The sequence below is a fragment of the Melanerpes formicivorus genome, unplaced genomic scaffold (genome assembly GCF_026170545.1).
Source record: "Melanerpes formicivorus ecotype bairdi unplaced genomic scaffold, bMelFor1.0.p_v2 SCAF_177, whole genome shotgun sequence".
NCBI classification, from domain to species: Eukaryota; Metazoa; Chordata; class Aves; order Piciformes; family Picidae; genus Melanerpes; species Melanerpes formicivorus.
Genome location: NW_027142529.1, coordinates 536,101 through 552,240, shown reverse-complemented (window position 1 = coordinate 552,240; position 16,140 = coordinate 536,101). Strand labels below are relative to the sequence as shown.

The following is a 16,140-nucleotide window of genomic DNA, read 5'->3' as shown; positions in this document are numbered from 1 at the left end:
TCCTACCTCACCAGGAGCTCCCAAGGCTGCTGGCCTTGCAGTTTCTTGCAGAGACAGCACCAAGCCCTGTGCCTGCTGCTGTCCCATCAGGTACTCAGGCAGCAGAGACACAGCAACCAACCCATCAGCCCCTTCCTGCAGTCAGCCCAGGCCCTTTGGCAGAGGGCATCTCCCAGATCACTGTGCCCATCTGCCAGCCATGAGCCCAGGGCTGCCCTATCAGCTCCTGCAGACACAGCTGACCTCACAGTCCCTTTCCCAGCTGTGTTCCTGCTGTTGGCCAATCCTCTCAGGAGGCAGAAGTGGCCTCACCTCCCCCTTCCCAGTCCTGGGCTTCCTACTGAATGGTGAGTTCCTGAGACACAACTGAGCACAGGATTGCACACTCAGCCCTCAGCCTCCTTGTGGCCAGAGCCTGAGCAGATCAAAGTTTCACCAGATCCATCTGGGAGAATTCCTGCCAAGGGTTTGAGTGGAGAAGCTGCTGGCTCTGTCCTGTTGCAGTTGGGCAGCAGACTCCTGCACATCCTCTTGTCCAATGATCCTGGTCAGGGCAGGGTTAAGCAGATGAGTTCTTTCAAGGGCTCTGCCCAGGTTGGCTTCATCTCCAGAGGAGCTGCAAAGGCCCTGGGTCACATGGTGCAGGGAATTCATGAAGACATTCCCCAGTGCTGGCCCAAGGGCTTGCCCTGAGGGATGCCACTGGGAAGTGTTTGACAGGAGGACTTTACCCTTGTGACATTTGGGCTTCATTCACCACCCAGCCACCACCTCACCCATTTCTGCACTCCAGCTCTCACCAGTCTGGCTCTAAAGAGGCTATAGGGGACTATGGCAAAGCCCTGGCTAATGTCCAGGCACAAAACATCCCCTTCTTGCCCCTGCTCATATGGGTTCAGCAACACCTCTCTTGTCCTGCAAGGGCCTGCAAATGGCTGCAGAGGTGTTTGAGCCTTCACCTTCCCAGGGACTGTGCTGAGGGTGACCAGCCTGCAATGTTCCCCACCCTCATTTTTTGTGTTCTTGGAGAGGCCTTCACCAAGGAGCTCAGAACCTCTGGTATGGCTCTGTGCACATCTCAGGGCACAGTCCAGCAAGGGTGATGTGAGCAGACAGGAGCCTGCCCAAGTCATCTGAGATGAATCTCCCTGGGCCAGTAGGGTTTGTTCTGGAGTGACACACAGCAATGTCCCAGCTCTGTCAGGTGTTCACATGGGAGCTAGCCTAACAGACCCTAACGGAGTGTGGGATGTTCAGAGACAGAGTCTTTCCCCATCACTCACACAGGCCCTGCCCTGCAGCAGTCAGAAAGTCTCCCTGGCCTCCTGCTGTCCCTGCCAGATGCTGGGACCGTCCTCAAAGCTCCAGTGCCTTGGCACCCCCAGCAATAGCTGATGGTGTTTGTGCTCACTCAGGTTCACCTCAGCTCATCTGCTGACATCTCATCTGCACAATGCAAACAGGCACTGCTGACCTCCTGAGGCCATATCCTCTTCTGGAAGGACAAAGAGTCTATGCAAGCTGAGGTGTGAGGCTGCTGCTGGAAACAGTGGTTGTGAAGCCCAGTCTAGGATGACTGCCCTGGGACAGCTTCCCCAGGGTGTCCAGTGAAGACAGACACAGTCCAGACCCTTCTCTGCTCATCCTTCAGGTCACTTGCAGGAGGCCTAGCTATGTGAGGACACTGCTGTGTGCCCTAGCCCTGCACACTCACACACTTTAGCTGTTCCCTGCTGTTTGCATCTGTTGGACAATTTCTTGGGCATGTTCTTGAAGGAAACTTTGGAAGAAGACCTAAGGCTTCAGACACTGCCCTAAGCAGATCACCTGTCTGTGTGGAACTGTTCTTGTGGAGAGCAGGTGCATGGGCACATGGCCTGTCCCTGCCTGTGATCACAGACTGCCACATTGCAAAGCCCTGACCAAGCTTCTAGGCCTTAGACCAACACAAGGGATCAGAAGTGGAGTGTGGGAGTGGAAAGAGAGCAGTCTATGAAGACCAAGCATTGCTGCTCCCTGAGAGCACTGGTCCTGGGTCTCGGTCTGAAGGGCGAAAGAGACTCAGCCCCCTTGGAATATTCCTGAGTTATGAAATTAGAAGCACAAAGGAGGCCAAATTATCAACAGCCAGGCTGCTTATTAACAGAATAAAATGAATGGAACAGAAGAAGGGAGAGAGAGAAGGAAGAAATGGAGAGAGAGAGAGAGAAGGGGAAAGGAATTATATTAGCACACCCCCCACCCCCCAAGATGGTTTGGGTGGGAGTAAGGGTGCTGCTGCTTTGGCTTGGAGGAGATGTCATTCTTGTTGGCTTGTACTGTCTTCCCTGAAGGAGGAGGGGAGGGAGGGCAGCCTCTAGCATGTGGTGTCTTCAGCTCCATGAGCTGTATCAGGGAGAACTTAGCACAGGGAGAGAGGGTTGCTCCTGGTCTGCTGCCTCCTGTGTATTCTTTGTGTGCTTGCAGGGGTCCCCTCCTTCCCCTTCTACCTGCCCATACACACAATACCCATCAGGGGCTGACCCATTCTCCTTTTCAACATCCTTCCTTTCTGGGGGATCTGATGGGTAGGGATGATCTTGAATGTGCACATTGCACAGAGTCCTTACCCAGAGGGTCTGTCCATTGCACATTTCTGTCTGGGAGCAAAGGTGATGTTTCCATTCTTGATTCACATCAAGAGAGACAAGATTTGGTCTCTTACATGCTGCTGTGCTGGGACTATTTACTGCTGTACTTCTTGACAGCAAACTGCCTCTGAAACTTCAGAAAAGGTTTGGAGGAAAGGTCTCAGGAAAAAAAAGTTACTAACACTTCTCTTTATTATTTAAACAAAAAAGGAGCTCAGAAAAACAAAACAAAGAATAAATTAGAACTGGGCTGACAACATTATAAAATAAAAATCCACCACCACCAGAAAAATATTGAAGCCAGGCTGCACTGAGTGACACCAGAACTGCTCTGCAGGAGAAGACAAAGAGTTTATTGCTTCTGAAAGCATCCAGTGATCAGTTGGCTGAGGGCAGCCTTCAGCTCATGGTTCCTCAGGCTGTAGATGAGAGGGTTGACTGCTGGAGGCACCACTGAGTACAGAACTGACACAATTAGGTCCAGGGATAGGGAAGAGAATGGGGGGGGCTTCAAGTAGGCAAAAAAAGAGGTACCAGTAAACAGGGAGACCACAGCCAGGTGAGGGAGGCAGGTGGCAAAGGCTTTGTGGCGTCCCTGCTGAGAGGGCATCCTCAGCACTGCCCTGAAGATCTGCACATAGGACACCACAATGAACACAAAACAGACAAAGAAGAAACAAACACCAAACACGATAAGCCAAAGTTCCCTGCGGTAGGATGTGGAGCAGGAGAGCTTGAGGATCTGGGGGATTTCACAGAAGAACTGGTGAACAGCATTGCCCTGGCAGAGGGGCAGGGAAAATGTATTGGCTGTGTGCAGCAGAGCAAACAGAACCCCACAGGCCCAGACAGCTACTGCCATGTGGAGACAAACTCTGCTGCCCAGGAGGGTCTCATAGTGCAGGGGTCTGCAGATGGCAACATAGCGATCATAGGACATGGTGGTGAGGAGAAAATACTCTGATGAAATTAGGAATACATAGAAGACCACCTGCACAACACATCCTGCATAGGAGATGTCCCTGGTGTCCCACAGGGAATTGTCCATGGATTTGGGCACCGTGGTGGAGATGGCACCCAGGTCAAGAAGGGCAAGGTTGAGGAGGAAGAAGTACATAGGGGTGTGGAGGTGGTGGTCCCAGGCTATGGTGGTGATGATGAGGCCATTGCCCAGCAGGGCAGCTAGGTAGATGGCCAGGAAGAGGCAGAAGTGCAGGAGCTGCAGCTGCCTTGTGCCTGAGAATGGCAGGAGGAGGAAGTGGGTGATGGAGCTGCTGTTGGACATTTGTGCCCTTTGTGCAAGGTGGAGTAGCCAAAAGGCAAAGTCAGTCACAAGTCAATGGAGAACAACCAAAGCCATTTCTCAGCCTCTTTTGTGGTGGACTCTTTTGTGCTGGCTGAGCATGCAGAGAAGAGCAGAGACTCTTCCTGCTTCCTGCTGCTGAATCAGTCCTGCTCTGCAGCAGGGGAATGCTGGAGGCAGCAGCAAGGTCTGGTGTCCACTTTCAGATGGAAGAGTCCCAAAGCAGAAAGGCTTCTCAGCATCTCCCAGTGCTAAGGAGGGTAGAAAAAGGCAGTTCCTGAATGTTTTAGGCTTTTGCACTCCAGCTGACCACATCTCACCCCCAGAGTGGTCATGGCTGTCACAAGCTCTCACACACAGCATTTCTGCTGCCCTCAGGGGGAACAGAGAGAGCAGAAGCCTGCAAGGCAAGAAGCTGCCTGTGGCTCAGAGCAGAGTGAGGGGAGCTGTTCTGGCCCTGCTGCCACTTCCCCACTTCTCTGGGCTTGTGCCCTGCTGAGCTGGAGGTGATCACACTCCCCTGTCCCCCTGAAAAGCCACCAGACCCTGCTGAGGACAGAGGGATCCCCCACAGACCACTCAGTGTCTCAGCCTCTCTCAAGGTCTCAGCACCACACTTCCAGCCCAGCACACTCAGGGCTCATTGCAACACCCAATGGCATTCCCTCTCCTGTGGCAGCTCTGCCTCTGCTGGAGCTCTGGCTGCAGAGGAGGTGCTTCACACCTTGGAGCCCATGACCCTGAGGGCAGAGGCTTTTAGGTGGTGGGGTGGGAAGAAGAGGCCTAGGGCTGTGCTCAGAGGAAGGGTCTGGCCTGGAGGGGACCAGATGGAGATGTCTGAGTGCTCCCTCCCACAACATTGCTGGGTTCAGTTTCCTTCCCTGATCAGATCCCTGCTGCCTGGAGGTTCTCACCCTGGCAGGAGTGTGCTGGGTGATGGATTTGCCCTGCTCACACAGCCCAGCCCAGCCCCTCTGCACTCACCTACAGAAAGCTGCCTGTTTGCAGGGCACTGGCTGGAGGCATCCTGATGAGTGCAGCCAGGGTGCTGCTGCTGTCCACAGGCAGAGGCTGAAGGCTCTTTAGGAAGCTCCCTGCACGCCTCCTGACCACTCCAAGATACACCTCCCCAATTTCAAGGACTTGGATGGTCCTTTGCTACCTCTCTTTCACTCCTCACTTGCTCTTGTCCTCAGAATAGGAAACTGCAAACACAGCCTCAGGAACTCTTCTCTCTTTAGAGCAGACCCTGCTTGGACCTTGTCCTTGAAGCATCCCTTTGGAAGTTCCCTGGTGATGAGCTGCATCTATGAGAATCCCTGACCCACACAGCAGCCTCTCCATAGAAGAAGGGCCCTGCCCCACCCTGCCCTGCTCTGCACTGCCAGGGGTGACTCCTGCCACCCACACCTTCTCCCCACAGCCAGCATGAGCTGTGGCTGTGCCAGCTTTAGGAGATGCCTCCCAGAACTGCACCTGAACCGCCCTGCACCCACAGCCTCACTGTGTCAGAGTGCAGTGACTTCTCCAGTGAGCTCTCAGTCACCCTCTCAGTTCTGGCCACCTCGAAGCTCTCTCTGCCTTCTTCATCTCCCCGAGACCCTCTGGCAGTGTCTTCAGTCCTGCTGTGCTGTGCAGAGGAGCTGCTCCTGGCCAGAGCTGTCTCTCTGTAGTGCTGCCTCCTCGCCAGCAGCACCTTCCAGCCCAGGAGCCTGGCCTGGCTCAGCACAACAGAACCAGCCCAAGGCATTTATAGAAGCCCTCTGGTGGCTTTGGTGCTGAGTCCATGAACCTCAGAGACTGAGAAGCTGATGAAACCTCTCCAGAAGTCAAAGTCAGATTCAAACTCTGAAGTTTCTTCTACTCTTAATGGGTCCCAGTGAAGCATACTGGGAAAGGGTCCCCAGGGTCTGGTTAGAGCAGGAGAGAGTGGACGCACGGGAAGCATCACAGGAGGCACTGAAGCATCTCCAGGCTGTGGTGAGAGCAGAGAACTGAGGCAGTGCTGACAGGTCAGGACAAGCAGCTCAAGGTGGCTCTGCTGCTGAGTAAACCTGGAGGGGTTTCACTGATCCAAAGGACCAAGCCCTGACCCTCAGCCACTGGCAAGGCAAATCCTGTCCCTCACTTCACAGCTCAGGGCTCAGGGCTCTGCTGGGGGCAGTGGGGAGTGAGGGTGGGCAGTGACCAGGGTAGGATCTTGTCAGGTTTTGCTGTGATTTGCTTCCAAAGAGACAACTCCTGCTGATAAGGAATGAAATGTACCTTTAAATATAATTTTTATCAGATGCTTTGTGCAATAAAAACCTCTCCAATTAGCTGCAGAAATCTTGGCAATAATGAGAGGTTCAGCAGTATTTAATGAGCCCCATGGAGTATTTGGGGCTGATTGCATCATCCTTAGGTACTGCCAGGAGACTCTGCCAAGGTACTGCCAAGAAGCCTCTCAAGAAGTCCAAGGCAGAAGAAAACTCCAAAGTACCTTGAAGCACTGATTGGCCTCACTGAGGCTTGTTACTGACAAAGGCTCCCCAGGGACTCCTTAGAGCAGCTTGTTAGAGGCCAGGATTGCAGGGAGACAAAGGCAAAGTACAAGGGAGAAAACTTTACTTTGCTCTAGGAAGCAGAAAGGCCAAGCCCTGACCACTGCCCTAGCAATAGAACAACCTCAAAGTCTCAAAGCCAAGTTTCTCCTCACAGGTCTTGGTGGTAGAGGCAACTGCCAGATCCAAGGGCACAAAGAACTTGGCCCTGTTGAGCCTCTCAGCCTCGCCAGAGCCCTTGGCCATCCCTACTGCAGCCTGTCCTGCACTGTCCCATGCCTGCAGCTCTTTCCCTTCAGTCTGCTGACACCAATCCTGCTTCCCCATCCAGCTCTGCCCCTGCTATTTACATCCCTTCCCTGAGCTGTCTCAGCTCTCCCTGCCATTTCCTGATATCTCTGGATGGCCTCATGCATAGCAGCTCTGCCCTTTGAGGGACATTTCTTTGGCCTCCTCTCCACTCTGAACCTTCCAAACTGCACTTTCTGAAGGTTTTGGTCTCTTTCCACTCTCCAGAAGAGCTCCATCCTCTCTGAAACCACCCTTCAGCCATGTGCACACTGCTATGGCAGTGCCCTGAGCCTCCATTCAGCAGGCTGAAGCAGCCCAGGTTCCTCAGCCTCTCCACAGAGATGTCAACCCCCATCCTGCCAGATCTCCTCTGCAGCCTCCCCACTTCCTGGCTTCCCCTTTGGACTTCTGAACTCTGCACCCAGATACCAGGAATCCAGATGTGGCCACAGCAGTGTTGAGTCTGGGGGAGGACAATTCCTGTGTCTGGCCACTTTTCTCCTGCCACAACCCATCTGCAGTTGGCCTTCTTCCCTGTGTGCAGGGTTTTTTCCATCCCAGGGCATTTGGAATAGGGAAAAGAACCTCAGGAAAGTCTTGCTCAGTATTGCTCTATGAAATGCAGACAGGCCTTAGGCCTGGTCCTTGAAATGGGAGCTTAGAATACAGAGGCTTAGGGCCTGCTCTTGAAGGCAACATTTGCCCCAGCTCTTCCCAGAGAGGTCCTTGCTGTCCCCTGTTCTGTTCCCTCAAGCAGACCAGCACTCACACATGCCCTGCACTCTAACAGCCATGCAAACAAAGGGGAACAAGCTCAGGGTTATTGCTCCAACCAACTTCTTGAGACTGAAGCCCAAGGCAGGAATCCACAACCATAGCCAGGCCCAGAGCTCTGAGAAGCCCCAGGTGGTGTCTTCCTTTTGCACTTCATGCAGAATCTGCTTGGTTCCCATATCTCACTGATCATAGAATGGGCTGGGCTGGAAGGGACCTCCAAAGGTTACCTTCTCCAACCTTCCCAGGGACATCCCCAATACATTAGGTTTCCCAGAGCCCTGTCAAGCCTCACCTTGAATATATCCAGGGATAGGACCCCAACCCCCTCCCTGGGCAACCTGTTCCAGTGCTCCACTACTCTCATGGTGCAGAACTTGTGCTGGCTCCCACTTCCTGCACAATCCTGCTTTGTTCCCATATCTCTGGACACATTTGGAATCTCTCTTCTTTGCATCAGGGGCCTCTTCCATCCCCATCTTGTGCTTCTAATTCTGGATTATCCTTAAGGGAAGTGTTCATTTGCAAGCTGAACAGGAGCAACCAGTGTGCACTTGCAGCCCAGAGACCCAATTGTATCCTGGGCTGCAGCAAGAGAAATGTGGCCAGCAGGGCCAGGGAGGTGATTCTCCCACTCTGTTCCACCCTGGTGAGACCCCACCTGGAGCACTGTGTCCAGTTCTGGAGCATCTGTTACAAGAAGGATCTGGAGGGGCAGGAAGGTGTCCAGAGTAGGGCCACGAGGATAAGCAGAGGGCTGGAGCTGCTCTGCTATGACGACAGACTGAGGGAGTTGGGGCTGTTCAGACTAGAGAAGAGAAGGCTCCAAGGAGTCCTTCTTGTGGCCTTCCAGTATCTGAAGGAGGCTACAAGAAAGCTGGGGAGGGACTATTTAGGGTGTTGGGTAGGGATAGGATTGGGGGAGAATGGAGCAAAACTAGAAGTGGGGAGATTCAGATTGGATGTTAGGAAGAAATTCTTCCCCATGAGGGTGGTGAGACACTGGCACAGGTTGCCCAGGGAGGTGGTGGAATTCTCATCCCTGGGTGCTTTTAAGGCCAGGCTGGATGTGGCTGTGCACAACCTGATCTGGTGTGAGGTGTCCCTGCCCATGGCAGGGGGGTTGGAGCTGGATGATCCTTGAGGTCCCTTCCAATCCTAACAATTCTGTGATTCTCAGTATGTCCAAGAGGTATTATCAGGTATTGGAATTCCAGTGAATGCCCTCCCCCCTCCAGCCCTTCCTTAGGGGTCTCAGGGCAGTTGGTGCACACCCAGCAGTTGCTCTCATCAACTCTCTGTGTTGTGTTCTGTGTCCATCCAGAAAGGACATTTGCTACCAAGGGCTTTCTTTCTAGATTCAGGTGATGAGATTTTCAGTTCCCTTCTCCTTCTCTTCATTCTGCTGTTCCTTCTCCTGCACTACTACCTGCTGGGACAGGATCCATGTGGTTAAGAGGAACCCACTGGCAGGGACAGCCTCTGCTCACTTGTGCCCTGGGAGAGGATAATGGGCAATGGATGGAAACTGCAGCACAGGAGGTTCCACTTCAACAGGTGTGGTGTGTTCACTATGTTGATGGATTTGCTTTTGGGGGGCTGATGAACTTCAGTCCTGTTTGTGGTGCTGATGGTGCTGGGTGTTAGCTTAGGGCAATGGCTCAGAGCTGTGCTGTCCACTGCTGGGCAGCTTGCTCTGGTTTCATCCAGAGCAATACAGGACACTCCCTAGGAAAACACTGTGAGATCTGCCCAGATACTGGATACTGAGGAGTGGCAGGGGGTGGGGGAGAGAAGGGGCAAATTCTTAGGCTGGTGGTCACCTCTGGTGCTTTGGAATTTCACCCCTGAGCAAGTGCAAAATCCTCCCCAGCTGGGGAAAGGTTTGGGAAAAGTCTGTTGTCAGCCTGGGAGTTCCTGAGAGACAGAAATCACTGCAATGTGCTTGGGCCTGGCCCATGCCTCTCGAGCCCTTCTCATCTCTGTGCAGAGGGCTCAGGGGCAAGAGAAGGTCTCTGGACCTACAGACAGTGCCACAGGCATGGCAGCTGTGTCAGAGAAGCAGCCTGTGCCAGGATCAGCTGCCCCTCGTAGTGAATGGTGCTTATGACCAGGATTGTGGCCCAAATATTACCAGAACATGCTTCTGTGTGTGTGACTCAAACCCCCTTTGTCCCCCCTCCCTTCTGGAGTTGGGGGGGGGGACACCTTGGCAGCACTGAGTCCAGGTCAACAATCTGCCTGGGCATGTTCTCACCCCTGTGGCAAACAAGGCCCAGGCTACATGTTTGTTTACCCTGTTTGCGGAGTGTGCTTATGCTCATTTGGCAAAGTATCAGCTGATTGGTTAATTATTGTGTTAGCAGTGGGTGCTGACTGGAGCAGTATTCTTTGGGGCAAATGGTAAATAGGAGTTGTTTGGTAAACAAGTGCCCCCCACGCTGGTGTCCGTGCCTATGCCTGCGTGCGTCTCTGTGCCGCTACGGTCCGCCTCGCCCGGGACTTGAAGCAGCTCCAGAAGGCCTCGCTGCACATTGCCACTGTTGCCCGGCTGGGGGCAGTGCCGTGGAGCGTGGGGTCAACTGCCGCATGAGCCATCGCCACGGGAGGAAACCATGGCAGCCCCTGTGCACCACCGGTCCTGAAGCGCTACAGCCCCCAGAGCGGGGAACCTTTGCCAGGTGCTGCGCTTCGTGGAGCCAGCGGCAAAAGCCTCTGAAGCTTCCCCTGGGAGGCTCCAGGACCTTTGTGCTCTGGGAGAAGCAGCAACCCCGCGGCACAGCCACGCGGTCGGCGCCGTTCTCCAGTTCCTCATGAGGGCACAGCCGTGCCGCGCTGTCAGGACTCTAAACACATCACCAAGGAAAGATTTCATGAGGTTCTCAGCTCGTGAGGAAGCCAAACCTTTGCTTTATAGAATTTGGGTTCAGGGAGTGCTGAAACTGTCCTGGGTTGAGGGTTTGCTGGTCACTGACCAACCCCTCCCCCACTGCTTCTCCAATCAGTTTCAACTCTAAATTCTAGAACTCATTTGGTTCGTCTGAAGTGCCCAGGCACAAACGTTCTGCAGAGGTGGTTCCACCAACCCAATACTGCTGCCTGTGAATAGAAACTAAATCCCCTGCTGCATAGTTTGTATATCAATAGACTACCAATATATCTATTCATTGATATCCTTGCTGCTCATTCCCCAGGGCACATCTACAACACTCCTGTAGGGAAAAAGAAGCCTACAAGGAAAGCAGCTGATCCTGCAAAGGACCAGGAGGGATCAGGGTCCCCATGGGAACAAGAGAAAGAACCTGGGCTGCTGGCTTGGTTCTTATCTCTGGCTTTGGAAGATGGCCAAGGACAAACAGTGGATGAAACAAGCAGCAGGCCCCAGCAAGGCAAAGGAAATCTCTGCTCCTCTGTCCAGGCCTGTGTTTCAGCTGTGAAGGAACTGTCCCAGGATTTCCATCGGCTCCAGAAGAAGCTTTTATTCCCCACCTGTACAGTCCTGTGTTTCAGCCATGAGGAGCAGCTGCTCCCCTGTCCAAGGGAGAGAATCTGGGAGGCACACAGCACAGCACACCCTCTGCTTTACTTGTGTGACCATGGGGAGCACATGAGGAAGTGGAAAGGAAAACCCAATCCAGTCCTGGCTGCAGGAGTCTGTGACTTACAAGGGAATCATCCCCCTAGAGATGCTGCCTCAGTTTCCAGTGGGAAATGGCCTAAGAAGAGCAGGGAAGTTGAAACTGCTTCTAGTCCTCCTGAAGGGACTCCCAAAGCATCTTCACAAGATGCAAGGGACCCAAGACAGAATTAGAGGGGCTCTGCCTCCAACCAGATGGAGGGGAGAGACCAATTGGTTTGTTGGACTGTACAGAACCAATGGCCTGGCAAGTTGAACCCATGAGAGGATAAAGCTTTAGTAGATACAGGTGCCCAGAGTGCTCTGACACCATCAAACCACAAGGGGTGGAACCCATCTGTGTTTCTGGTGTGACAGGAGGATCCCCACACCTGGATGTGTTGGAAGCTGAGTACTGGGATGCAAGCCACAGTTTGCTTTCACTTGGAGGCATGGAAGGAGTCACTGGACTCACACTGCCCCAGAGGTGGAAACACAGCCCCAGCATTTGCAGCATTTGGACTGGGCATGGACTGATGCAGACTGTGCTGGAACAGAGTGGAGCTGCAGAGCACCTGCAGTGAGCAGCCCTCTGTGTACTGCAAAGCAACCTCCTGTGGAGTGAGAATGGACAGTGCCTGAGGTGTGCTGCTGATTGCTGCTGGGCATGGTGCAGGTGGCACAGAATGAGGGCTTGGGAATGTCAAAGGTTAAGCTGGAAATTTGCTGCCATTACTCCACACCATCCTGCCTCATGCCACCTTCACAGGGACAGTGCTGGCTGGAGCAAAGTACTACAGGGCTTGAAGTTCAGATGGCAACATGAGAGGCTTCCTGTTCTGGTTGCTGCTGTTGGGTTCTGGCTCTCAGATGCTGGCTCTTTGCTGAGGGGGAGGGCTGCAGGAGTTTTACTCCTGGCTGCTGCTGCTCACTGCTGTGCTTCTTTCTGCAAACAGCCTCAGGTCAGTGTGCATTATGGGATCTCCTTTGGATTCAACTCTTTTCATCTTATCTCAAGTCCTTACCTCAAACCAGAGGGTTTTTTGGTTCCTGTGTGTGTTATTTTTCCCTCCCTTCTGTTTTGGGGGGCACAGGCAGCTTAACCTCTTCTCAGCTCTTCAACCTGTTCCAGCCCCAGAGTGGAAAGCCAACAGAAGCTTTCTGAGTTCTTCCAAAGATCTCCATGAGCTTGCCCCTACACCTTCCAAAGATTCCAAAAGTCAGTCCTAGGACCATCCAAATCCCAAACACCTAAGATCACCTGAAAGCCCCAGAAGAATGCCTCTGAGATGTCCCTCAAGACTTTTCTGAGAGCCTCATTTTCCCCTCCCTGAACTGGGCACACAGCTCCACCCCATCCCTTGGCAGCAAATGCCCCCAAAATTCAGGCATTGAGGCAGAGATATCTGAAATAAAAGCAAACAGACAGGATTTGGGTAACTTTTGGGTTTTATTGACATGATTGGTGAATATACAGAGAGGATTTCTTACCCCAGGGAGACACAAAGCATTGGGGAAAAACCAGACAGACCCTGGGGAAGAACCAGATAGACTCTGGCAAAGCCCTGCTGAGATCCACTGGGAGCTCCAGCTGTGCCAACTGAGCACTGTAATTGTTCTCATTAGCAATAATTGGTGTTAAGAAGGGCAGGAGGTGTTTGTTGCTGCTGGTGTCCCCAGTCCCTGAGAACTGCAAAGGAAAAAGAGATGATTTTGATGCTGGAAAGGCCCTCAAAGATGGGTCACGATTACCCAACAGATTTTAGGTGGATTTATGCCTCCCCTCCAGTGCAGGCTGCTCTCAGTTGTGGGTGCAGTGGTGATTGCTGAGGGATCGCTTCTGGGTGAAGCTCTTACCACAGTCGCCGCAAGTGAAGGGCATCTCACCAGTGTGGGTGCGGCGGTGCCGAGTGAGACGTTGGCTCCGTCTGAAGCTCTTCCCACAGGCAGCACAGGTGAAAGGTTTCGCACCGGTGTGGGTGCGGTGGTGCTCAGCTAGAGTGCTCCTGTGTCTGAAGGCCTGGCCACACTCAGCACAGCTGAAAGACTTATCGCCAATGTGCACGCGACGGTGATCTATGAGGCCTGCAGCCTGGGTGAAGCTCTTGCCACAGTCAACACAGCTGTACGGTTTCTCACCGCTGTGGATGAGTTGGTGCTGGATGTATGGAGTACTCCTGGTGAACGTCTTGCCGCACTCAGCACAGGGGAACAGATGCTCTCTAGTGTGGATGCGGCGATGGATGGTGAGAGTGGAGCTGTGTTTGAAGGTCTTGCCGCAGTCCCTGCAGGTGAAGGCCTTCTCACTGGTGTGGGTGAGGTGGTGTTGCCTAAGATCAGAGAGCTGTCTGAAGCGCTTGCCACAGCTGTCACAAGAGAAGGGCTTCTCTCCAGTGTGAGTGAGGCAGTGCTGGGTGAGTTGGCGGCGCAGGGTAAAGCGCTGACCGCAGGCTACACAGATGAAAGGTTTCTCACCAGTGTGGGTGCGGCGGTGCCGGGTGAGATTGCCGCGCTGGGTGAAGCTCCGGCCGCAGTCAGCACAGGCGACCGGTTTCTCTCCAGTGTGGGTGCGGCGGTGCCGGATGAGCCCAGAGTTCCAGCGGAACCTCTTGCCACAGTCACCACAAACGAAGGGCTGGGAGCCAGGTTGTGGGCAGAGGTGCTTCACTAGCTCTGACCTACCTGGGAAGCTCTGCCCACACTCAGAGCACTGATTCAGCTCTTTGGGTGACACTGAGGGACCTGCTCTGGCTTCATCCTCCTCCATACATTCCTTCCCCTCATCCTGCTCACCTTCATCATCATTATCCTCCTCTTCATAGTTGTCATTCTCAGCATCATCCTCCATCTTCTCCTCTTTTTCCTCCCCATCCTCCTCTCCCTTGGGACTGCACATTGGCTTCTCCAACTTGATCTCTGGGTGCTGCTTCTCCTCCCAGCTCTTGTCTGGGTCCTTCTGTGAGGCCATACTGTGGGAGGGAGGGGTCACAGCTCTGCAATAGGGAAGATGGAAGCACCTGAGCCCAGGACCTCAAACCCTCAGATCCTGCCTGGGTCATGACACTCCCTGACTCCCAACACCCAGCTGGAGAAGAGAATGCAGAGGGGACCTCAAACCTTCAGTTTCTGCCACAGTGTGGGCACAGACCTCTAATACCTGTGCTGAGACCCCAGGTTCCTGTGATCAGTGCCCTGAGGTACCCTGAGACTTACACATGGTCTTGTCCTACTCTGCTCGACCCTGGTGGCCATGGCAGGGTGGTTCCTGGTCCAGCCCCTGTCCTTTGATCTCCCCTGGCTCAGACAATGGAGGCAGCAGCACTGACCAAGGAAAAACAAACCACCTCCAACCTTCTCCCACCACCTTCCAGATCCCAACCCCCAAACATCACCTCCTGCTCACAACACACTCCCAGCAGCCTGGAGCATTCCTCAACTCCCACAACACCTGATGTGCCTCAGAGCTCCTGGAGAGGTGAAATATGCTGCACAGGAGGAGGTGGAGGCTGGGAGCTGCCCTTGGGGCTGGGGTCCTGCTGTTAACCCACTCTGGGTTTCTTACCTCTTGGGCTGCTCCAAGGGGCAGGACTGAAAATTCTGCTCTTCCACAGCACACAGGGGCAGGGATGATTGAGAGACCACTCAGCCCCTGACAGAGAGAAGCAAAGGGCTCAGGGGAGAGCACTGATCTGCAAAGGATGACTCAGCACTGCCCAGGACCAGGCAGCACAGCTCAGCCTTGCTGGGGGCAGCTCCCAAGCCCAGCAGCACAGCCACAACACACAGCCAGGGCTGATCAAGATGGGAGACCTCAACAAGGTTGAGTCCGGATGTGAGGAGGAGGTTCTTCCCCATGAGAGTGGTGAAGCCCTGAAATGGGTTCTCCAGGGAGGTGGTTGAGGCCCCATTCCTGGAGGTGTTTAAGCCCAGGCTGAATGAGGCTCTGGCCAGGCTGATCTAGTGTGGGGTGTCCCTGCCCATGGCAGGGGGGTTGGAAGTAGATGATCCTTGTGGTCCCTTCCAACCCTGACTGATACTATGAGACTATGAGACTAAGTGCAGGCTCAGCTCCCAAGCCCAGCACACAGCTGCAGGCCAGCACCACAACACAGCTGCCTCCACACAGCCTCTTCCAGGCCTTGCCTAAAGCTTCCTCCCACTGCCTGCCCAGGCCTCTGCTGACTGCAGCTGCCTTTGACAGCAGATCATGCTCTGGTCCCAGCTCTCCTCCCTGGCCCTGTCGCCACCCCACACACTCTGTGCTCACCTTTGACCTGCACACACCTCTCTGCTGCCCACTCCCCAACAGAAGATCACAGCACCCCTCAGGACACACACAAAGGGAGCTTCATGCTTTCTCCAGATGCAGCAAAGGGGGAAGGGACTTGGGCAGCTTCTTGCTAAACCTCTTCAGCCCTCACTGGGATGCTGGAGAGTCTCTTGCTCCAGCCCAAGCCTCACACCTCCAGCACCCTTCACACACCTGCAGCCCAAAGAGACTCACTGGAAAGGGTTTGGCTTCCTTCTCTCCCTGACCATTTCTCTCAGCTTGCTCTTTGCAGTTCCCTGGAGCTGCCACTCCACATCCCCAAGAGAAAAGGAGGTTTGGTGGGAGGGCACAGTGCCCATGGGCTGCTGTTCATCTCCCAGCTGACACAGGCAGAGCTGCAGCACAATTCACTGCTTTCACCTCCTCAAATGCTGCCAGATTCTGCCATTTCCTGCACACACATTTGCCACCTGGGCCCTGCATCCTCTCCCCTTTTTGGGGGGACAAGGCCTAATTCCTGCCTGACCATTCTCAGGCCTTTCCCTCATTCCCAGCTCATCCATGTCCCTACTACCTTGGCTATCCCATGGCCCTGTGTCCCCCACCTCCACTACCACTGCAGCTGGAAGGGTGGAGTGGGAAATGCTGTGGCTGAGGAAGCATCTAAGGAACTGGGCTGGAAGCAGCAGCACAAGAATGGAAGGGGCCTGAGA

The 16,140-nt window shown here is 54.0% G+C and overlaps 3 protein-coding genes across 3 annotated transcripts in view; 1 reads left to right on the top strand and 2 right to left on the bottom strand.

Moving 5' to 3' along the window:
- The window catches only part of LOC137457384 (zinc finger protein 135-like), a gene marked incomplete at its 5' end in the record, with an annotated part of 102,039 nt that overhangs the window by 27,650 nt on the left and 58,249 nt on the right, over positions 1–16,140 (top strand). The gene's annotated exons all lie outside the window — the stretch shown is intronic.
- Positions 3,004–3,915, bottom strand: LOC137457393 (olfactory receptor 14J1-like; the record flags this gene model as incomplete). Its single annotated transcript, XM_068169292.1, has 1 exon — positions 3,004–3,915. A coding segment is annotated over exon 1 (912 nt), but the record flags the coding sequence as incomplete, so codon positions are not given.
- LOC137457379 (zinc finger protein 135-like) lies at positions 12,959–14,409 on the bottom strand. Its single transcript, XM_068169279.1, has 2 exons — positions 14,371–14,409; positions 12,959–13,792 (listed from the first exon to the last, which is right to left on the bottom strand). Exons 1-2 carry the CDS (start codon positions 14,407–14,409, stop codon positions 12,959–12,961), a joined length of 873 nt encoding a protein of 290 aa, XP_068025380.1.

What these genes read in the sequence shown, in the direction of transcription:
- LOC137457379 (XM_068169279.1), bottom strand. Translation starts at nt 14,409, where the DNA reads ATGGCCACCAGGGTCGAGCAGAGTAGGACAAGACCATGT. An exon ending in AGAGTAGGACAAGACCATGT is followed by an intron (nt 13,793 to 14,370) that starts GTAAGTCTCAGG and finishes CCTGGCTCCCAG; the next exon opens with CCCTTCGTTTGTGGTGACTG.